We start from the raw sequence: 22,277 nt of genomic DNA, 5'->3' as shown, positions 1-22,277 counted from the left end.
CCTATCAGAGTTCAGTTTGTCTCTCTGTCTTCACAAACCAGGAGCATCGTGGGCTGGGCGGGGCTTCCACTGATGGATCTACTGAGGAAATACAAGAAGCTGATTGGCTGATGGACAGGAAGTTAAAATATGAAGATTAATAACATCATAAATCAGATATTATTGGTGTTGTGTATAGATGTAGTGCTGGATCACATGGTGTTATTAGTGATTATAGATCAGCTGTTGCTCACCTGGTGACTTTAGTCAGTGATGATGGAGGAGGTTTAGTTTTTACTGATCACTTTAAGCTTTTATGTTTTTATCTCTGATCTTTGTTTAAACCTGTTAATCTGGTTTTAATGCTTTTGGACACAAATATCTGTTATCCACTGATGTTCTGGATCTTTGATGATATTGAGGAAAATAAAATCATCTTAACTGCAGATTGGATTTAAGTTTTGATCAGAGATTTTGTTTGACAGTCGCTAATAATTGGTAATAAAGAGACATGGCTGAGAGCAAATATAGATTTTAGAATCAGTTTAAAAGAAAGAAGAAACATGAATAGAGGAACTGATCAAGAAAGATATAATTATTATCAATAACATGTAGTAACTTTAATGCATATGGAATATAATGGGATGGAAACAGAAAACTGAAAGTAACTGAAAGAGCAGAAGAACATTTAGAGATACGAACTGATGATGTTTGAATGATGGAAAAGAGACAAAAGATGTTGATGAAGGAAACGGATCAGTTCTTGATTTAACACTTGTTAGGGTTTACACCTGTTAAACATACATTAACAAAGACAGAAAAGACAAAAGAGTTAGATTCTTTTTCACTCGCGAGGAGAACGGACAGAGATGTGCTTCAGTTACAATCTCCTACCGCTCTGAAGCATATTTTGTCTGCTCCTCTATTTTATTGTTTCTAGGATCCCTAATCACAAGGACGCTGTAGCTATAAAGGGAGGGGGCAAACAGCTACAGCGTCAAATGTTATTCACTAACTAACACACAGTCATTCTGCACTAGATAATCTCCTTCCAGGCACAAAGATTAATAAAATATGTAGTGATCTTAGCAATGATGGTTTTATTGGAGGCCAGCAACTCAACCGAAGCAGAGCTCTTCACCAAGAGGTAAACCTGCAGGAAGATTTTGTTTCTGCTCTCTGTCAGTGAGGCCTTCTGAGAAAAGAATCAGAGTAAATCAACAATACAAGGAACATTCTTAATTCTATAATGAGATTAACTTTAAGGAAAGCATCAATTAAAGATACATTATAAAGATCAATGAGAATAACAAATAATTGATTAATAATATCACAATTTCTCCAACATTTCCCCCTGTTTATCAAATATTTGTTCTAATTCTCATATCTCTCCTAAACAGCCACTTCGAACAATTTTCAACTAGGAGTTCATCTTTTAAGAAAGCAAACATGTTTACACTCAAGGTTTATACTCAGTCCAAAACTTAGAATCAGGAAACACATCAAAAGAGTCCTCATCAGAGCTTTTTCTGTCAGACTCAGGTTCTCTCGCCAATAAGGGATACATCGGCATCATCTGGTTCCCCATGGGCTAAATTGCTGTAGTGATGAGACTATTAAACAAAGAACGCAGGCAAGGAATACAACAGCATCCACACAAGGTTAGAATGGCAGCAAAGACTGCCATCGACACTAAAGCAGAGGACACAAGGGTTCGGTTCTTCCAAAAACATTCATCCAGTCGTCCCACCTGGAAGTATTCACTCCAGAGAACTCCTTCAGCTTACCATTAAGGGTACGGAGCCCCTCAATGGCCTTTGTCAGGCTGCCATCAGCCGCTATATTGCTGGGTAGAAAAGTGCAGCATCTTTCACCAAAGATTGCACACACTCCCCCTCGTTCAGCCAGCACCATGTCAAGTGCAATGCGGTTCTGGAAAGCCATCAGTGATGTAGCGGCCAGCTGCTCATGCACCGCCTCGAAGCCTGCCTGTGTCCAGTTGCCCAGTTTTTGTACATTGTAATGGATGTAGTTGATTCTGTCAACGTTTTTGTTTAATGTACACCACCAACAAATTGTGGACTCAAATCCTGCTGCAATTTGGTCGGCCAATTTATACTCATCTGGTACACCACGGGGAACACCAATGGCATCGATGTATGTAGGATCATTGTTCCTCCAGGTCAGGTCTCGCTTCTGCAACTGACGTCACTGCTGAGGCACAACATCAGTTAAAGCATGAATTAGATGATCAGCAGTCATTGGATAAACAGAAACAGGCAATAATAAAGAAATTAATGCAGACATCCCTGTTACCTTCCTAGGTAATCTATTAAAAGTTTTGTCACCACTGCACCACCACCAGACATCTGCACGAAAGACAGGGTTAAATTCATTGTTCACAGAGAGAACAGTTCGGTGTTAAAACATCATTTGTCATACATCAAGTTTAATCTCTGTATTTTGCTGATGTCATACTTGCCCAGGAGACTAAAACAATGATAACAGAACTAGGTGGAAAACACACCTGAATACTCATCCTCATTCTGTAAACAGTGCTACAAGAAATACATTTTTATTCGTGACGTGAATTGTTCCCAGATGAAAACACAAAATAAAAACAAAAAGATATATTCGCTTGTTATTTTCATTAATGTGCAAGTCCGTTCTGCTCCTAAAGACACTACAGGGTTGTGGACAATCTTCACCAGTTTTGAGACGGAAAAACTATTTGGTTTAACCCCCTTTGTAACCTGGACTTTGCCCTGTAGGTCGGTGAGCGTCTTGAGCTTGCTTCCCAATTACTTTTGAAATTAAATTCCTTTTTGCACTGTGTTAAATGTATCCAAGTTGGCTTTTCCGCTGCATCTGGGTTTTTAGTGAAATGTTCAAACCATTTAGAAAAGCATCAATTATTTCTAAACAATACTTCACTTTTATTCAATTCTATGAAGTCCATGTGCATTACTTGAAATGGATATTGCAGAGTAGGAAACTTTCCTCTAAGTGATCTTAGATTGCCCTGAGAGTTATGTTTTGCACATATCAAACAGGTCCTACAGAATTTTTTTTTAAATAAGAAATAAATCCATAAGTAGTGTAATGTTGATGTATCCTACCATCCCCCCTTTGAGACATGCGAAACGCCATGGCTCAATATTGCAGCCCATTTATACACATCTTTTTCTTGGTAAAATAGGTTTAGTTTCATATAATTTTCCAATTTTGCTCCATTTTTTTTTATCCATAAATCCTTTTCATTTTGAGGACTTAATTGTTGCATGTCTCTTAAAGTTTCTTTCATAAATTTAAATTTTACGTCCACATGTAATACATTTATCTCTCCCTCAGCTGCTTTTTTTTTTTTTTTTTTTTTTATTTTGTCTTCGAAAGCATTCCCTAAGGACACCTTATCTGTCCCTGCAGTGTGCGCCGCACATTTACAGATTGCTAGTTGTTTTGGTAGGTGCACGACTTGTAATAATTCTTTTAATAATTCTGCATGTGTTACTTTTGATGTTAATGGGTGAAAAAGAACTATAGGAGCTCTAACTTCTACTGCCATAGAAGCAGCAACTACAGCTCTCACACAATGTGGTAAGGCACATGCTACACTATCAAGTTTTGAAGAAAAATATGCTATTGGTCTCATTTTATCACCATGCTGTTAGACTAGCACCGAGGTCATGACATGACCTTTACAATCCACCATCTGAACAAAAGGTTTTTTTTATTGATAATCTGGTAACGCTAACGCAGCGCTTGACACGAGGGCCTGTTTAGTTTCCAAAGTGCTTCTTCTGCTTCATCTGCCCACAACAAAGAAGAAGACATTTTAAAATCTTTTTTATACATTAATTTATTCAGAGCTGCCACAATTTCTGCATAATTAGGCACCCAGTTTCGACAATAGTTAGTCAACCCCAAAAAGGACATCATCTGTTTTTTTTTTTTTGTGGTTTGGGAGCTTGGAGAATTGTCGTTTTTCTATCCTCCGCTATGGTTCGTCCTCCTTCACTCAAATTATGACCCAAATATTTTACTTGTCGTTTACACAGTTAAAGTTTATTTTGTTAACCTTATGACCTTATTTAGCTAAATGTTGCAGAAGCGCTAAAGTTTTGTTACAGGTTTCCCTGTCTGGAGAAACCAATAAAACATCAACTATGTACAACAAAACTTGGCTCCCTCCTGGGGGTTGAAAAGTTGACATACTTGCACTCATTACTTGAAAGAGAATTGTAGGGCTTTCACAGTAGCCTTGAAGTAGTCTGGTGTATGTGTATCTTTTCCCTTCAAAAGTAAAAGCAAACCAAAATTGGCTCTCTTTCTCAATTGGTATTGAGAAAAAGGCATTTACTGATGTCTACAACCGTGAATACTTTTGCATCTGATCTAAGAGAATTCAACAATGTGTGTGGATCAGGCACATGTTTTGTGTCTGTGTACAGATAGGTCACAGTTATCTTGGCTGGGGTGACCTTGTTGAGTCTCGCTTCATAGTTCCTATCAGGCCCAGGAACTGTTTTGAACCAAAGTGTGACATGCAAATCATCAGGAGACTTTTGATCCTGTAGGGCAGAAATGGCTTTATGCCTCTGCCAGAAGTGTTTGTGCAGTGTTGTGTGGGGGTTTGTTGGGCACATCCAATGAATAAAAGTAATACAGTTCCCTGTTGTCCCTGGACAACAAAGAAATCCCCTTCTTTTATTCCTGTAGCTGATCTTGACATTTTCACCAGTAATTTTTTACCCCAGGAATGTTTTCTCTACATGTTGTTCTACATACACCCGTGTCACAGAGGAAATGTACAGGTTCGCCATTTATAAGGAGAGTTTTTTTCAGGTCTTATGCTGTCCATTGAAAGTAAATCCTGAAGATTTAACTGGACCTCTTCACTCCCCAACTTCTCTAATCTTAGTCATGCTGATTGTCCTGTGTTGTTTTTTTTTTCTTTTTCTCGGGCAATTTCTGGCTAAATGTCCTTCCTGCCCGCAACACCAGCACCCTGAGTAGCTTTGCCTGTAGTTTCCTCTCCCCCGTCGCCCTTTTAAACCTCTAAGGTTCTGACCTCTGCCCCTAAAGCCTTCTCTTCCTCTCCTGTCCTCATAAAACACTTGTTCCTCATCCTGGAAAAAGGCTCCTGGAACCTTTTCCTTTTCTTTTGTAATTTCTTTCTCCCCACTCTCGTTTTTGCGCTACTAATTGTACATCATCATACCCTTCCTCGTACAATTTTTATTTGAATTTTTTTTTTTTTTTTTATTTTATCCTGATCTTTAATAACTTTCCAGTCGTTTGATTTTAGACTGTCTGTTGGCTTAGTTTTACTTATTCATTTCCCCATTTTTTTTTGTAAAAATTTGGACCAGTTTTGCCGACTCCTAGGGAGTCCTAGAAACTGGAGATCTGATTCAGTAGGCCAGCAATTGAAAGAACCTGTTGTGGTAACTCTCACTTCAACTCTTTCGAGTGGAGAGTTCTTGCCTGTGCATCCACAAGAGGTTTGCTGCTCACAATCCTACTGTTTTACATGAGATAAAATACCAAGTGGTATTTATACCTCCAATCACGCTCACATACACACACTTTTTTTTTTGTTTCACGGATTTGAAGCGCCTGTTATCGCCGTCCATTTAACCACGGGTATTCGTCGGGCCCCGTTCCCACAACAGGTGTTCGTAAGATCTCAAACCACGTGAGGTTGCAAAACCCCGAACCAGGTGAGGTTTGCAAGTCCTCGTCCCAGTAGGGTTTTACAAGACCTCCAGCGAGGTAAGGTTTACCAACCCTTATTTTCTAGTTTATTTTATTTTTTTTTTTGTCTTTCATTTTTTATTTTTATCTCTTACATACTGATACGGAACTTAAGCGCCTGTTTTCGCCGGACTCCGCAATCCGTTTAGCCTGCAGGTACTAGTTGAGCTACTGTTACTGCTCACAATAGTACAATTAGTAATTGGGCTGCTGTTACTGCCCAAAACAGTGCAGGTATTTGTTGGGCTACTGTTACTACCCACAATAGTACAATTGTTATTTGAGTTGCTGTTATTACCCAGAACAGTGCTGGTATTAGTTATTTGAGCTGCTATTACCCAGAACATTTCTAGTATTAGTTGGGCTGCTATCATTGCCCACAATAGTACAATTGTTGGTTCCCCAGAAACAGGACAAGGCCTCCAGCCTTGAAGCACCAGGCTCCGTTAGCCTATCCACGGATTTTGTGCATTACTTTTACCTGTTAGAGTCTAGAATTGACAGGGTTTCACTTGTGCGCGCAACAACCTTCAGTCAAAGAAGAAGTCACTCTTCTCTCACACAGAAGAATGACTTACTCTCTAAAACGTCATTCGCCACTTTTTAAAGAAGAATCACTCACCCTCTCTTGTCTTTCCCTGGAGTGTCGTCAACCTTCAGATCCCAGCAGGCAGGCCGAGCCCAGTCCTTTAACAGGTTCTCTTGCCGTGCGCACGGTCTTACTGGGGTCCGCCACCTGCCGGAATCTTTCCAGTATATGACATCCGGCTCGAAGGACCAAAAATGTTAGGGTTAACACCTGTTAAACATACATTAACAAAGACAGAAAAGACAAAGAGTTAGATTCTTTTTCACTCGCGAGGAGAACGGACAGAGATGTGCTTCAGTTACAATCTCCTACCGCTCTGAAGCACATTTTGTCTGCTCCTCTATTTTATTGTTTCTAGGATCCCTAATCACAAGGACGCTGTAGCTATAAAGGGAGGGGGCAAACAGCTACAGCGTCAAATGTTATTCACTAACTAACACACAATCATTCTGTACTAGATAATGTCCTTCCAGGCACAAAGATTAACAAAATATGTAGTGATCTTAGCAATGATGGTTTTATTGGAGGCCAGCAACTCAACCGAAGCAGAGCTCTTCACCAAGAGGTAAACCTGCAGGAAGATTTTGTTTCTGCTCTCTGTCAGTGAGGCCTTCTGAGAAAAGAATCAGAGTAAATCAACAATACAAGAACATTCTTAATTCTATAATGAGATTAACTTTAAGAAAGCATCAATTAAAGATACATTATAAAGATCAATGAGAATAACAAATAATTGATTAATAATATCACAATTTCTCCAACAACACTCGTGTTTAGGAAGATTTCAGCTGATTGTGGAAAATTCTTCTGACTAAGAACGTGAGGAGAGCCTGGAGCTAAATAGGAACTGGAAATAATAATGAATTTATTCTGATTCAACTTCTTCAAACTGTCACATCACTCATTCAGGAGTCTAAGGAGTTCAGCTGTTAGATTCCTATGATGATTTACTGAGGATAGAAACATTAAAACCATGTTGGATGGAGCTTCAGACCAATCAGCCCCCAGAAGCAAAGAGGAGAAGAAAAGCAGCTCCATGGTGATCAGATGGATGTTTAAAGATCTCAGAGTGAAATAAATACATTCAGATTTAAAGCAAACCTCTCAACTTTAATGAAATTATGTGTTTTAAAATATAAAACACATGAAAAATGAAGAAAACTATTCATAAGGCAAATAGATTTAGAAGTTTAGTAGATCCATCTATGTGGCAGTTTATCTCCACCAGGGGGACATCTGGAAAATGATCAAGTATGAATGAAATCAGGGAATAAGAAATCCCTTGTTTTCCAGAAGGAAGGAAGAATTGAAGTGAATGATGGAAAAAGTAGAAAATGTAAAAATGAGAGCAGAAACTGGTTCAGATCCAAAGTTCTGATAAATTTACTAGGAAAGATAAAAAGACAAGATCAGCTCATCCAGAACTTCTGCAGTGGAGGGAGGATTACTTTCACAAGCCATTACTGCAGCTGCTGGGTTCAGGATGCTGCTTCTTCTTCTTGGGCTCATTGTAAATGTGTGCAGTGCCACCTGGTGGTGCTGGTTGGTAGAGGAAGTGCTGAAAGAGACTGATGGTTTGACCCCCCTCCTCCTTTCAGGGTGGAGCCTGCTGGAGGCCGATTCTTAACTCCAGGTCCATGGAGATGTAAGTGTGTTTTTCATCTGATTCATGACAACAAAGCAGCTCACATTCAACCATCTTCAAACTGTCACATCACTCATTCAGGAGTCAAAGTGTCAATAAATGATCAATAACTGCAGCTGGATTGTGTTTGTTCTCTCCATCAGATTCCTGTCAACTCACCATCGACACAAACACAGTGAACAAAAAACTCAAACTGTCTGAAGACAACAGGAAGGTGACATGGGAGAAGGAGTTTCAGTCATATCCTGATCATCCAGACAGATTTGATTACTGGAATCAGCTGCTGTGTAGAACTGGTCTGACTGGTCGCTGTTACTGGGAGGTCGAGTGGAGAGGAGGAGTTTATATATCAGTGAGTTACAGAAGAATCAGGAGGAAAGGAATCAGTAGAGACTGTGTGTTTGGATGGAATGATCATTCCTGGAGTTTGAGATGCTCTGATGATGATGGTTATTATGTATGTCACAATAACATAGAAACTCGTCTCTCCTCCTCCTCTGTCTCTAACAGAGTAGCAGTGTATGTGGACTGTCCTGCTGGCATTCTGTCCTTCTACAGAGTCTCCTCTGACTCACTGATCCTCCTCCACACCTTCAACACCACATTCACTGAACCTCTGATTCCTGGTTTTACAGTCTGGTGGGCCATTTATGGTTCCTCTCTGTTTCTGAGCTGATTTGAGTCTAAAGAGTCTAAAGATTTTCATCCTGCTACAAAATCTCTGACTGATTAAAAGATAGTTCAGTGTCTATATGTCTGTTTCATTCAGAAACATATTTTTATGGATTCAATCTGTTTCTTGGTTAAACTTTTCTACACAATCCTGGGATTATTCCAGGATTATAACTGGATTAACTGTTGTTTTTTCTGTTTCCAGTCAAAGATTCACAATGAATCTCAGGATGTTTTGTTTCTCTCTTGATTTTTTTTCTTCTGTCGTTTATCATCAGATTCTTTGAATTTACTGCAGTTTTTTCTCAATCACTGGATATTTTTAGTTTCTGTTATCTCCTATATTCTTAAATTCATCTTGGATTCAAATGTTATTTTTTGTATTTTTACTGCTGTTGTACTTCATGTGTTTTAATGAGCAATAAACATATTTTAATTTAAAATATAATTTTGTTAACAAATGTGAATCTACTTTATTTGCTGCTGCCAACAGCAGACATGTCTCAGTTTAATGGATCCACCATGTTGGAGAAGGAAGAGAGGAAAATATTCTGCTTCTCTGTGATTGTCATGTTATTGTCAAATTGGTCATAAAATATTAATATTTATAGAAAGAGCCTTCAAACCTGACCCAGTTCTACTGGTTCTGTCAGGAGGAATGGACCAGAACTCCAACAAGTTCTCATGAGAACCTTGTGGAGGAAACCCTGATATTTGACAAAGTCAGACAGTTTCATGGAAATTTGACCAAAACCTGAAGAGATAAAATTCAGATTTACTGGAGGTTATTAGAGTACTGGGTCTTAATGTTTTTACTTTATATAAATGATATTTACAATGAATCTAACTGGTTCACATTTATTTGCTGATGGTTCTACATAATGTAGCTCTGGGACGTTGTGAAGTGCACAATTCAGAGACTGAGATCCAGACAAAAGTCAGGGAGCAAAAACAATCTTTAATACATCTGCAGACGGAGAGCAAGAAATATACTGCATTAGGCACAAATTAGGATCCGCTCTGAGGAACCCAGAGTTGCATAGTTACTTTATTCATCTCTCTTTACTACCGAGGCGGAGACTCAATCTTCGAAGACCAAACAAAAGAAACAAAGCAAAACATGCGAAACCTTGTATGCTCATTCACTGTAATGTCTATGGAAGGTGAAAACTAAACACTCTATCTCCATGCAGGGAAGGCCACGGGAAAAACAGCGAGTTCCCAAATAACTGTCTGGGAAGTTCAGCAACCCTGGGAAACTTACTTCAGTAGACACATCATGTTTCATTAGGTTGTACACCATTTCCAGCTGCACAGAAAAACACCTTGACTGTGATTCAAAAAACATTACATTTATATGATACATAAAGGAACACTATTTAATATGAATAAAACTTCTTCACAGACGTTTTTAGAAGCTTCTCAGTTTAATGGACCCACCATGTTGGAGACCATTAGATACAAGCATTGAAGAAATAATATGGCAAAAAATAGAATATCACTAATTTATGGCAAAAGAAACATTTTGATATTTAGTAACAAGAAAAAAAAGTGATATCAAGCTGATGATAACACACGAATAAAACGAATGTTTGTCTCTAGGCAGCGGCGGTCCGTAATGTTCTGGGGTCCACCTGGATTTAGCTGACCTTAATATTTCCTGTGTTTTATTTTGGTCATTTTTATTACAGTTAGTGTTGATATGTGTGTGATAGGCGAGTCTATCAGACATTTATAGAAACACTGAGAAAATCGCGTTCCCTTTCGGTTCATTACGGGACGATTCCGTATAAACTCCTGACGACCAGGAAAAAAATATTGTCCAATCACCATTTTTTTAAATTCCACAACCTTTGTAAGGTTATTAGAATACTGAAAACATTTTTTGGGGAAAAAAAAGTTATTTTTGAAATACAAAGTATCCACTACAGTGGACATCGGAACGCCATACATTTGAAACTGGGAACCAGTTTGCCCAAAGAAAATATCCAAACATCAACAATTTCACATTGACAAAACTGTCCATCATCACTAACATAAATATTAGCGTGAGTATCATAGCAATTCCTGTGCTACTGGACTGAGCTGTGGACTGTCATGTTTTATCTGACTGCATCTGTTTGCCCTATTTGAATTTCATCCTCAGAGCTCTCTGAACTTCCTCTGCTACTGCCTGAAACATTGCATCTTCATCTTCTTCATCAGATACTGTACTTTAACAAAGACAGAAAAGACAAAAGAGTTAGATTCTTTCTTACTCGCGAGGAGAACAGACAGAGATATGCTTCAGTTTACAATCTCCTGCCGCTCTGAAGCATATTTTTCTGCTCCTCTCTTTTTATTGTTTTCAGGATCCTTAATCACAAGGACGCTGTAGCTCTAAAGGGGGGGAACAACTCATCACATAGCTACAGCGTCAAATGTCATTCACTAACTAACACACAATCATTCTGCACTAGATAATCTCCTTCCAGGCACAAAGATTAATAAAATATGTAGTGATCTTAGCAATGATGGCTTTATTGGAGGCCAGCAACTCAACCGAAGCAGAGCTCTTCACCAAGAGGTAAACCTGCAGGAAGATTTTGTTTCTGCTTTCTGTCAGTGAGGCCTTCTGAGAAAGGAATCAGAGTAAATCAACAATACAAGAGACATACTTAATTCTATAATGACATCAAATGATAAAGACACAAAAGAAAGACAATATGATAAGATTATATGAGAATAACAATATTTGATTAATAATATCACAATTTCTCCAACAATCCATCAGAGACTCAAACCAGAACCAGAAAGAACCCAGCTGTGTGTCCTTTAAGAGCAACAGGTCAAAGATTGAACCCTTTGACTTTAAATCTGCTGGATCTCCACCATCAGAGAGGTGAGCTGTTTCTAACTGCTGTAACTTCTGTTTATATCTGTTATTGTGGCCATGTGATGATAAGTTCTGTTGGGTTCTGTTGTCATGAAAACATTGGACTGAATTTTATTTTCTTTTAATATGTGCTCTTCATTAATGACATTGATGTCTCTCAATAATCAACTTGGGAAGATTGTATCATGGACTTCATAGGATCCAAATATGTGTATTTTGGGTTGTTGGTGACTAGATGGGACAATGGCCTCCAGTATAAGAACCAAGAGCTGATAGTTATTGAACCTGGAGGCCATACAAGTTTCTGACTGCTGTGGTGGAATCATTGTTAACGCTGTTTCTGTGTATCATGGAATAAATGGATTTGTTCACAAATGGTTCATCTGACTGGAACAAATTCAGAATTTGAACAACAAAGATCTCTGAGTTTTACTTTACATGCAATCAACAGGTACAACGTTATCCACTCACCGTGTCATAAAAAAGCAGCAACGGATCAACACTTAACTAGTTCAGTATTAAACTGGCTTCTATACTGTCAAGGAATTTGCCCATTTTGGAGTTTGATGACCTCTGATGTTTTTGAACAAAGCCATGGAGACTATGTGGAGCAGACAGAGAGTTTGGGCTGTTAGGAGCTGGTGAAGTGGTTGCTAGCTGGACTATCACTACAGAGCTGAATTATCAGGCTGTGGCCTCAGCAGAAAAGGGTTGGATGGACACAATGGCATACTGACAGTGATTGAAAGGACGTGAAACCATTGGACCACGGCACCAATGGATCGGATGGATGCGGTGGCAAACAGTCAGTGATTGAGGAGGATGAGCTCACTGGATGGAGAACCTGGGTCTTTGAAGGTCATTGTGGATTGAATCACAGAATGTCAACAGGCGCCCAACGAGGTTTGTGTAGTGCTACACCTTTGACGGTGTGAAGAGCACAATTCAGAGACTGAGGTCCAGACAAAAGTCAGGGAGCAAAAACAATCTTTAATACATCTGCAGACGGAGAGCAAAAATCCTCTGCATTAGGCGAAAATCATTCTGCTGTAACAAACTCAGAGTTGCATAGTTGCTTTATTCACCTCTCTCTGCTAACAGAGGCAGAGACTCAATCTGCTAAGACCAAACAAAAGAAACAAAGGAAAACAGACAGAACAGTTCAACCTTTTACTCTCATTCACTATCATGTCTACGGGATGTGAAAACTAAACACTTTATCTCCATGCAGGGAAAAACAGCAAGTTCCCAGATAATCCGTCTGGGAAACTTCAACAGACACATCTTGTTCAGTTAGTTTGTACACCCTCTGCAGCTGCATGAAAAAACATTTTCAATATGCTACACTGTATGATGCAAATAAAAGATTTTCTCTTTAAAGAAAAATCTACTTCACAAGTTCTTCAAAGGCATCATCCACGACAGAGACCCAAAGGATGAAACTGTCAAGGTGAGCATACAGGTGCAGGTTAATACATTTAGAATAGTTTAATAATTCAGTTCAAAAAGTGAAACATTTACATTCAGTACTCAAAATGTATCAATTTTGATAATCAAGTTATAAAAACCACAAATAGCTTCTCATAAAATTTAAATATTACAAAAGACCAGTCCAAATGTCTACTATGCTAATAATGTTAAATATTTTTAACTATAAAATGTATTTACAAAAAAAAAAAAAAAGCAGGTAGCTTAGTGTGTTTAATGCAAGTATGGAAAGCTTAGTGGAAGAAAAAACTTTAACAGAAACAGCTGAAAACACAATAATTTCACATGCAATTCACTTTTTGAACTGAAATATTGTAACAAATCAGAGGGAATCTTTGCTGAGATTCATCTTTGGACTGATTTCTGTAAACCCGGGGTCCCCAAAGTGGATCCCTAAAGTGGATCCCTAAAGTGGATCCCTAAAGTGGGTCCCCAAAGTGGGTCCCCAAAGTGGATCCCCAAAGTGGATTCCTAAAGTGGGTCCCCAAAGTGGGTCCCTAAAGTGGATCCCCAAAGTGGATTCCTAAAGTGGGTCCCCAAAGTGGGTCCCCAAAGTGGGTCCCCACAGTGGGTCCCCAAAGTTGATCCCCAAGAAGTTCTCGAGGACCGGCATCCTGCATGTTTTACTTTTCTCCCTGGTTTAAAACACCTGGATCAAATTGTGGCTCATCAGAAGGCCTGAGAAAAACACTGACATGCTGAGAAGGTTGTTTGTACCACTAGGGGGAGAACTAAACCCTGCAGCATGCCGGCCCTAGAGGATCCACTTTGGGGACCCCTGCTGTAATCAAACATGTCTGTTATCATTTCCTGGAGCCTTCTTATGTTTTCAGCAGTATTTGTTGTTTTGGTAATAATCTGAGTTTGGTTGGTTATGAAGGTGAAGGAGGAAGCCAAACCAAAGTTCTACGGGACGGTGACTCCGTATCCAAACTTCAGTGCCAGCAGTGATGCATCGACCCTTCAGAGCGCCATCCAAAGTAAAAGTGTGTGACCAGAAATGTTCTTGTTTCTGTCAAATGCATGTTTTAATTTTGATAAATTACTGAAAACCTTCACCATTTCAGGTCATTTTTGGTTTTCATTGAGGCTTTAGCTTTGGAGAAACGACCATTTTTAGCAATAGTTGTATTTTTTTCTGTCTAGAGGTGGATGTGGATGTGATCGTTGCCATTCTGGTGAAGAGGAACAACGAGCAGAGGCAGAAAATTAAAGCCGTTTACGAATCGTCCTCTGGAAAAGTAAGTTGTTGCTGCACAAAGATGCAAAAGATGTAAAAATGGCGGACAGAGCAGAGAGATTACAGTTTTAAATAACTTAAAATGGCTGCAAAGACTTTTTTTTATTATAAATATAATACAAATTAAATTTAATTAAATGTGGGTTTAACTGAATAATAATAAAGTTCAGCAAGATATTTGATCTTTCTTATTTTATATCATTGAATGCTACAATAAAATGCAATGTTATGTAATTAGAGCTACTACAGGTTTATTAACAATGTCTCACAATAACATATTACATAAATACATTAATAAATAGAGGCACTTTAATTTCTGTAGATTTGGTGGAATATCTAATATTTTTGTTTAGCTTCATTTTCTATAGTGGAAACAAATGTTTTTTGTCATTTTTTCCAGAATCTGGTTGGATCCCTGAAGCCGGTCCTCAGGTCCGATTTGGAGGACGTGGTTCTGGCTCTGCTGATGCCTCCAGCTCATTTCGATGCCTTCCTGCTCAGGAGAGCCACCAAGGTAAACCGGCTCAGATTTACAATCCTAACTGTCAGCAAGATGAAAAATACTCAATCATTTGTATCTGCTGTGCGAATAAAACGAGTTTAAAATGCCACTATCCATAATTATTAACATAAAAAGATGCACCTTTGAATTAAATATTGATATTTAAAATGAATTCACATAGATTATCTAGAAGTAGGGATTATGTAGAAGAAGTTCTCAGGATAATTTGTCTTTACTTTTGGTCCAACATTTGGTGCCTTTTACCTTTTGGAGGGAATTTAGTTTAAATGATGGTTCTGTCTCTTTTTTGTCCTGTTTATGCTGCAAAAATATAAACCTTGCCAAGTAACTTTGGTCTAGATTCTCATGCAAATATTTTAGTTCACTTTAACTAAGATATTTGAGAACTTCTCAGCAAAGTAGGATCTTGTTTTAAAGAAAATAATTCCTTAGTATTGATGAAACAGTTTTAGTCCTATTGGCAGATCATTTCACGTATAACAAGTAATTTTAAAATTTATTTGAAACAAAAATTCTCCTTCTGTATCAACCATCATGCGCTGGCAGGACGATCTTGTTTCATTTCTGAATTGTTGTCAGGTGGCCACACAGACTCAGCCCAGGGGCCACATGTGGCCCGCGGGCCTCACTTTGGACCCACCTGTGCTTTAGGATCAACGTTGCCGTGCGTTGCTGATAAATGTCGTCTCCCCGTCTGTTGCCACAGGGTCTGGGGACAGACGAGGACGTCCTGGTCGAGGTTCTGGCCACCAGATCCTACGCAGAACTTCAGGAAATAAAGAAAGTCTTCAAACAAGGTTTTTATACCAGACTCTCAGTTTACACCTGTTCTCATGTGAAGTCACACCTGTTCTCATGTGACGTCACACCTGTTCTCATGTGACGTCACACCTGTTCTCATGTGACGTCACACCTGTTCTCATGTGACGTCACACCTGTTCTCATGTGATGTCACACCTGCAGGCGGTTGCTGTGACATCAGTAAACAAGCCAGAATCCAGGAAGTAGCTCTCGTTTTGTTCCTTTATAACTTATAAACAATAAAAGCTCATTAGAACGACTTCAGAACTCAATTAAGATAAAATATCTGTGATATTTACTGTAGTTCTTATGATGGAGCTAAATTAGCTCATCTAATGTCGATTATCTATGTGTTTGTTGCTGCATGTTCTTTCTCTCACAGTCACTTCAACAGTTTGAGTCTTTTATTGATCCGTTTAAACACCGACTGCATTCGTCTATAGATTTCAGCAGAACTCTTTGTTTACTGCATAATAATATGAGATCAAAACACTTAAACACACAAAATCTGATCAAGTAATTTTGCTCTAATTTCTACTGCAAATACCTTAGTACACTCGACATACAGCAAAGTAACTTGCAATTAACTTTTTAGCAACAAATAATTTTACTTGCATGGAAAAATTGTTTGGTTGCAAGTGAAATAATCTGTCAGTTAAACTGGAACTTATTTAAAATCAATATTAAGGAATTGTTTACTAAAACCAAAGTCATATATTTTGCTGAATTTGTGAATTGTAAGATATTTTTGTTCTATTTCAAGTGTAATAAAATATTTACACTAGAAACTCGGCCAGAAATACTTAAGTTTTTGCAGTGATGAAGCTCCAGCTCATGCAGGTCGATCCCGCCAGCAGCCATTTTGATCCTGTTTCTTTCTCATTGGTCCAGACTGTCCACTTATTTTCTCTTTGTTATTCCTGAATCCATTTGTTCAGTTTAAAAGTTGAAGGTTTTGAGCTGAATCTTGTGGTCAGAGTACCAGAAGGAGCTGGAGCAGGTGATTAAGGATGAGACCAGCGGTGACTTCACCGCGGCGCTGCTGGCCATGCTGAACACCAAGAGAGACCAGAACACTGTGGTGGACATGGAGCTGGCCAGAAAGGACGCCAAGGTAGAAATTAAATCAAGAAACGCAAATCTGAGTCATTCAACTTTCTATATTTAGTGATTTTTCTGTATGTTATTTTGATTTGTGTACAAGTATGAAAAACCCATAAGTTCTCGTGTTGAAGTTGAGATTTTAAGATTTAAGTATTTCTGCTTTTATCAGGCGACTAAATGTCCTCATTTCATTTTTCTGTTTTCTTGTCCAGATTTTGTTTGAAGCTGGTGAAGGCATCGGAAAAGCAAACGTGTCGACCTTCATCAACATCCTGACCACGCGCAGCGGCCCGCAGCTTTCTAAAAGTGAGTCACAGAAACGTGTCAATTGTTGAGTTTCACTCCAAAGTGACGTTACACCTGGACAAACAGGTGGAGTCGCACTGACATTTGACCGGGTCACACCTGGGCACCAAACAGAAGACTAGCTGAGAAATATTCAATGACCTGAACAAGTTATGTCACAAGAATTTGAGACGATGTTGAGTTTTAATCAGACAGGAAAACATCCAGGCCACTAGAGGGGGGAAGTTTCTGAGATTAAATTTAGGATTCTGAAATTTTCATGGAAAAAAGTGTAAAAAGTGTAAATTAATATTTTCAAAAAGTCTGAGTTATAGCTTTTTTGACAATCTGAATTCTGGGAAAAATTTGAATTCTGAGATTAAAATTGAAATTCTGAAAAAAAATAAAATGAATTATTTTTTTTTCCCAAAAAATTCTGGACTCAAAGAAAAAATTAACATATGAGAAAAAACAGGAATTTTGAGATTAAAATTAGGATTGTGAGTCTAAAGGTGGAATTTTTGACATTTTCAGAAAATTTTTTTAAAATTCTGGGGAAAATCCAAAAGTTTTTAGATTAATTAGAATTTTGAAATTAGTGGTAGGATTCTAATATTTAGAAAAAAAGTCAGATTTCAGAGGGAAAGCCAACATTTTGAGATTAGATTAGATTGAACAGGATATTTTAGTGGCCATAATCTTCTTCCATATGATAAGTGTAATCCAATTCAACATTTACTCTCAGGTTTTCAAGAAAAAAACACAAATATAAGTCAACTTCCACCATGTATTCTACTGTTTTTCCTCATGGATACAATATCTTCTGCTTTACAGCAGGAATGTATTTAAAAGCAGTAACATATATTCAGTTCATTAGTTGAAATGAAAGTTGTGTTTTTGTTTCCTGCCAGCGTTCCAGCATTATGCTGCCATCAGCGACCTGACGCTGCCTAAAGCCCTGCAGTTGGAGCTGAAGGGAGACATCGAGGATTGCCTCATCGACATCGGTGGGAAGGCCTGTCACCAAAACTCATCAATCTCCCAACTAATAACATGATTAGTTATTAATGCTATGAAATATGCAAAATATATTCATTTCTAAAGAAAATTTAACATTTTAAATATTCAGAATATTAGAATTTTATGTCTCACTTGTTGAATATGAAAAATAAATACGATGAATTGCTCCCTCTAGTGGTGGTTCTAGATGTGGCAGCACTTATAAATCCAATAATTTCCACATTTACATCCAAATCAAATATTTTACTTTTCAATCTCAAAAACTTTTTTACATTTTTGGGTGTTTGACTTTTTTATTTCTCAAAATGTTCTGAAATTAATTAAAAAAGTTTAAAAACTAAAATTTCTGCATTTTTTGTAGAAAATTTTTGGAATTAATCTTAAAAATTTGAGTTTCTTCTGTAAAAGTTTTGACTTTTGGAACTCAAAATTTTTTCTAAATGTTATGTTTTTTGGTATAAATGTGCTATTTTTTCTTTTTTTATCTGCAATGGCCCTAATATGTTGTTTTACTCTTAGACTTGGATCCCAAACTGAACAGAAAATTGTTTATTTTTTGTTTGGTTTGAGTCCATCAGAATCCAGCTGGTTTAAATGTTTCTCACCTTTTTGTTCATCTTGAAAAGTTTCTGGTTGAGCTGAACCCTGAAGCTCCACAGCTGGAGACACAGAAACATCTGGACTCTGTTATTTTTGTCTGTGACAGAGTTTATATTTTCTGTTTCCTCTTTCATGTCCAGTGAAATGCGCCTGGAACACACCGGCTTTCTTTGCTGAGAAACTCAATCGGGCCATGAAGGTGAGTGAACGCGTCTGCTGCTCCTAATCCCACTAATAACATGGTTAAAATAGGGATTATTCTGGATTATTACGGCTACAGTGTTCATATTTTACCATGTTTTAATAAACTCCTTACTTTGGAGTGATATGGAAAGCCATCTTGACATGAAATTGGTTTTGTCTGTTTGTAATTAAATTCCAGTAAAAAAAATTGTTTTTTATGATGCCATATTAATAGCAGTGTAGATAGAAAAAGGAAGAGAACACTAATGCTAAAAAAGCTCAAAGTTTTATAATCTCAGGAATGCTTTAGAAAAAAGTTAAAATTTCTGATTGAAATGTCAAATATTTGCTGGAAAATCTCAAATTTTGACTTTAATCTGAGAAAATTGCTAGAAAATCCTTTGACATTTCTGAGTTTGTAAAGTTCAAAATGTGCAAGAAAAAATCTAATTTTGAGATTCATCTAAAATGATAAATTTCTGAGGCTGAAAAGTTGAAAATTTGCCAGAAAAAATTCTAAAATATTTAATTTAACCTCAGAAATGTTGCAGAAAAAACAGAGAAATGTCTGAATTTGATCATTCTAAACTTTGTTGGAAAAAACAGACATTTTTATATTTATCTCAGACATTTTCTAGAAAAAAAGGACAATAGAAAGTTGAAAATTTTAATCTTTTGACAAGAAATTCATTTACAACATGATATATGTTGTATGTAAAATAATCTGCCAGTGAAACCACAACTTTTTAAAAATATCAATATAAAGATATTATTGACTTAAAACAAGCTCATATATCTTTGATTTTTGAGCAAGATATTGTTTTGTCTTATTTAAAGTGTTTCAAGACATTTGCACTAGAAACTAAACCAAAACCACTTGGTAAGATTTTTAGTTTTTGCAGTGTAGAAAGGACCTTTTGGCAAACTATATTTCTAAGATTGTTAACAGTTTTTTATGCAACATACAGTTTTTGTTACATTAACATAACCTAATAATTTAACCAAACTAAGATCCATGAAAATGAATCAAAATGTCCAACTCAAACTTCCTGTTGTCCATTTTGTGCCTTACCAGGGCCACGGTACGAGGGATCACACTCTGATCCGGATCCTGGTGAGCCGCTCCGAGGTCGACCTGCAGAAGGTCGTAGAGGAGTACCGGGCAATGTTTGACAGAACCCTCCATGAGGACATCGTGGTAAAATACGTTTCCCAAACTGTTTCTATGTTTACGTTTCAAACCACATCAATAATGATTTTTTATTTTTGTTTTAACAGAACGACACCAAAGGACATTATCAGAAAGTCCTGCTGGCTTTGTGCGGACCGTACTGAAAACTTGAAGACCTGAAAACCTGAAAACCTGAAGACCTGAAGACCTGAAGACCTGAAGACCTGAAGACCTGAAAACCTGAAGACCTGAAGACCTGAAGACCTGAAAACCTGAAGACCTGAAAACCTGTAAACCTGAAGACCTGAAGACCTGAAAACCTGAAGACCTGAAGACCTGAAAACCTGAAGACCTGAACACCTGAAAACCTGAAGACCTGAAGACCTGAAAACCTGAAAACCTGAAGACATGAAAACCTGAAAACCTCTGAGGAAACAAAAAATAAGTAAAATTTATGCTCTAATAAAGTTTCTCTTCTATTTCTGTCTCTTTGTTTTAATGCTGCTTGTAGAAAAAAATGTAAGCAGAAAAAAATACAGGAAGAATGAAAATGTTTGCTTGTTTATCTGTTTCAGTTTGAGATTATATCTGGAAATTGTTTAAATGGAGACGTGTCTGATCCAACATGCCTGCAGGAAGGACATTATATAGTTTATACTGAGATTAATTGACACAAATTCAATAAAAATAACGTTTTTATCCCTAAGGGAAATTAAATGTTTTAACTGATATTATCTAAGGTTCTTCAGAGTTCACCAGAAACAGACAACCTTCACTTCCTCCACATGAATATGTTTTTTATTCACCACACAACAGACGTTTGATGCTTTTTTGTAGTGTATTGTTTTTTCTGCAACTGTTTAAAATTTATGGATCCCATTTGATTGAAAAAAACAAAACTTGTATCCCAGTTCCACATCTCCACTAAAACTTTGCTATTATGAGTCATAATAGTGATTTAGCCGATTGAGCCATAATTATGAGATAAAAGGCTTTACTTTCACTAGATCAACAGAAATGAGTTTCTTTAAAACGTTGCAATACATTTGCTGTACTAATGATTTAAAAATACTGTTTTTAAACTCCAAAGATCAGTTTTTATTTGTACTTGATGTAACTGACAATTACCTGTCAAGGTAAATTCTGATTTTTTTTTTAGTACAGCAGAAAAAAAATTGAAGTCTGTAGATGTAATTATTTCAAATAGAAATTTATTTACTGTCACTTACTTTGTTTTGCATTGCATTGGCTCAGCAACGGCAACAAAAAGTAAAAAGTAAAACAGAAGTAATTGAACAATCAATTGAAAAAATAAAAACAAAAAAAACAATTAGCAGGTTTTCATTTGACACAAACAAAATATAAAATGTTATGAAAATGTAACGTTTTAAGACAAACAATAAATATATTAAAATACTAGAATTGTAGCACAGAGCATCTGATTAGATACAAGAGATATTGTTCAGAGTGAGACCTCTCGCCTCGCTGCAGCAAACAGAAAGGGGCGGGGCTTGGCTCTGACAGAAGAAACTACAAATCAGGTAAGAAGTTCTGCAACATCTGTTACATTTTCTTTCACTTTGAATTCATGTTTAAGGTGTTTCCAGTCTGATTGTTGCTCAGATTTTCTTCATCAACCATTTGGATCATTTGAACAAACAGTAAGTTTTATTTTTTTATCCTTCTTGAACTTTGAGTTTAGGAACGTTCCTGCTAGTTTTTGCTCTCTGATGTTTAGAAAACATGTTCACTGCTTATTCAGATCCAAACATCCCATTTTCAAGGAGTCACTGGTTTCATCTTTCATTGTTCAGGTTCCTGAGTCAGAATCCAGAACCTCCTGTAAATCCTGGAGGTTGAATGTTCAGGTTCTCCCAAACATCCAACAAGCTGCCAACTCAACAGGTTCTGGTTCTGATAACTTTTTATCAGTCATATTTGGATCATTTAAAAACCCTTCATCAATAATCAATAATCAGACGTCATTCAGGTTGTAGTTTCCCCACCAACGAAGAGTCCAGTTGGTTCCAAGTTAAAACAGGTTCTGGTTGCATTAGAGCTGAACAGAACCTGGATCAGCAGAATAACAGCAGCAGAACATTTGTGTTCAAACTGAGAGTTATGAGTAGATTTTATGTCTTCAGACGTCATCAGATAAACTTTTATCTGACAGTTCTCAGTCAAACCAGTCAAACCAGTTTCACCTCATTTCCACTGTTAAGGTTTGGTACCAGTCTGGTTCTGTTGGGTCTCAGTTTGTTAATCACATATTCTTGTTCAACTCTTTGGATCGTCTGAAGAAACTGTAAGTTTGTTTTGTTTTCTACATGAAATTTGTCTTCAGA

At 37.4% G+C, this 22,277-nt stretch overlaps 1 protein-coding gene across 1 annotated transcript; it reads left to right on the top strand.

The window, feature by feature from the left end:
- The first annotated feature begins 1,646 nt into the window (after positions 1-1,646).
- On the top strand, positions 1,647-20,306 carry LOC129366651 (annexin A1-like). The gene is made up of 12 exons (XM_055040625.1): positions 1,647-1,691; positions 12,899-12,967; positions 13,886-13,985; positions 14,152-14,246; positions 14,646-14,759; positions 15,475-15,565; positions 16,547-16,683; positions 16,886-16,979; positions 17,870-17,965; positions 18,719-18,777; positions 19,837-19,959; positions 20,040-20,306. Exons 1-12 carry the CDS (start codon positions 1,647-1,649, stop codon positions 20,094-20,096), a joined length of 1,080 nt encoding a protein of 359 aa, XP_054896600.1. The 3' UTR covers positions 20,097-20,306.
- Positions 20,307-22,277: the final 1,971 nt, after the last annotated feature.

Source organism: Poeciliopsis prolifica, unplaced genomic scaffold (genome assembly GCF_027474105.1).
Source record: "Poeciliopsis prolifica strain line A6 unplaced genomic scaffold, Auburn_PproV2 SCAFFOLD015, whole genome shotgun sequence".
NCBI lineage: Eukaryota > Metazoa > Chordata > Actinopteri > Cyprinodontiformes > Poeciliidae > Poeciliopsis > Poeciliopsis prolifica.
Note: the sequence above shows the minus strand (reverse complement) of the source record. Positions and strands in the feature narration are given on the sequence as shown.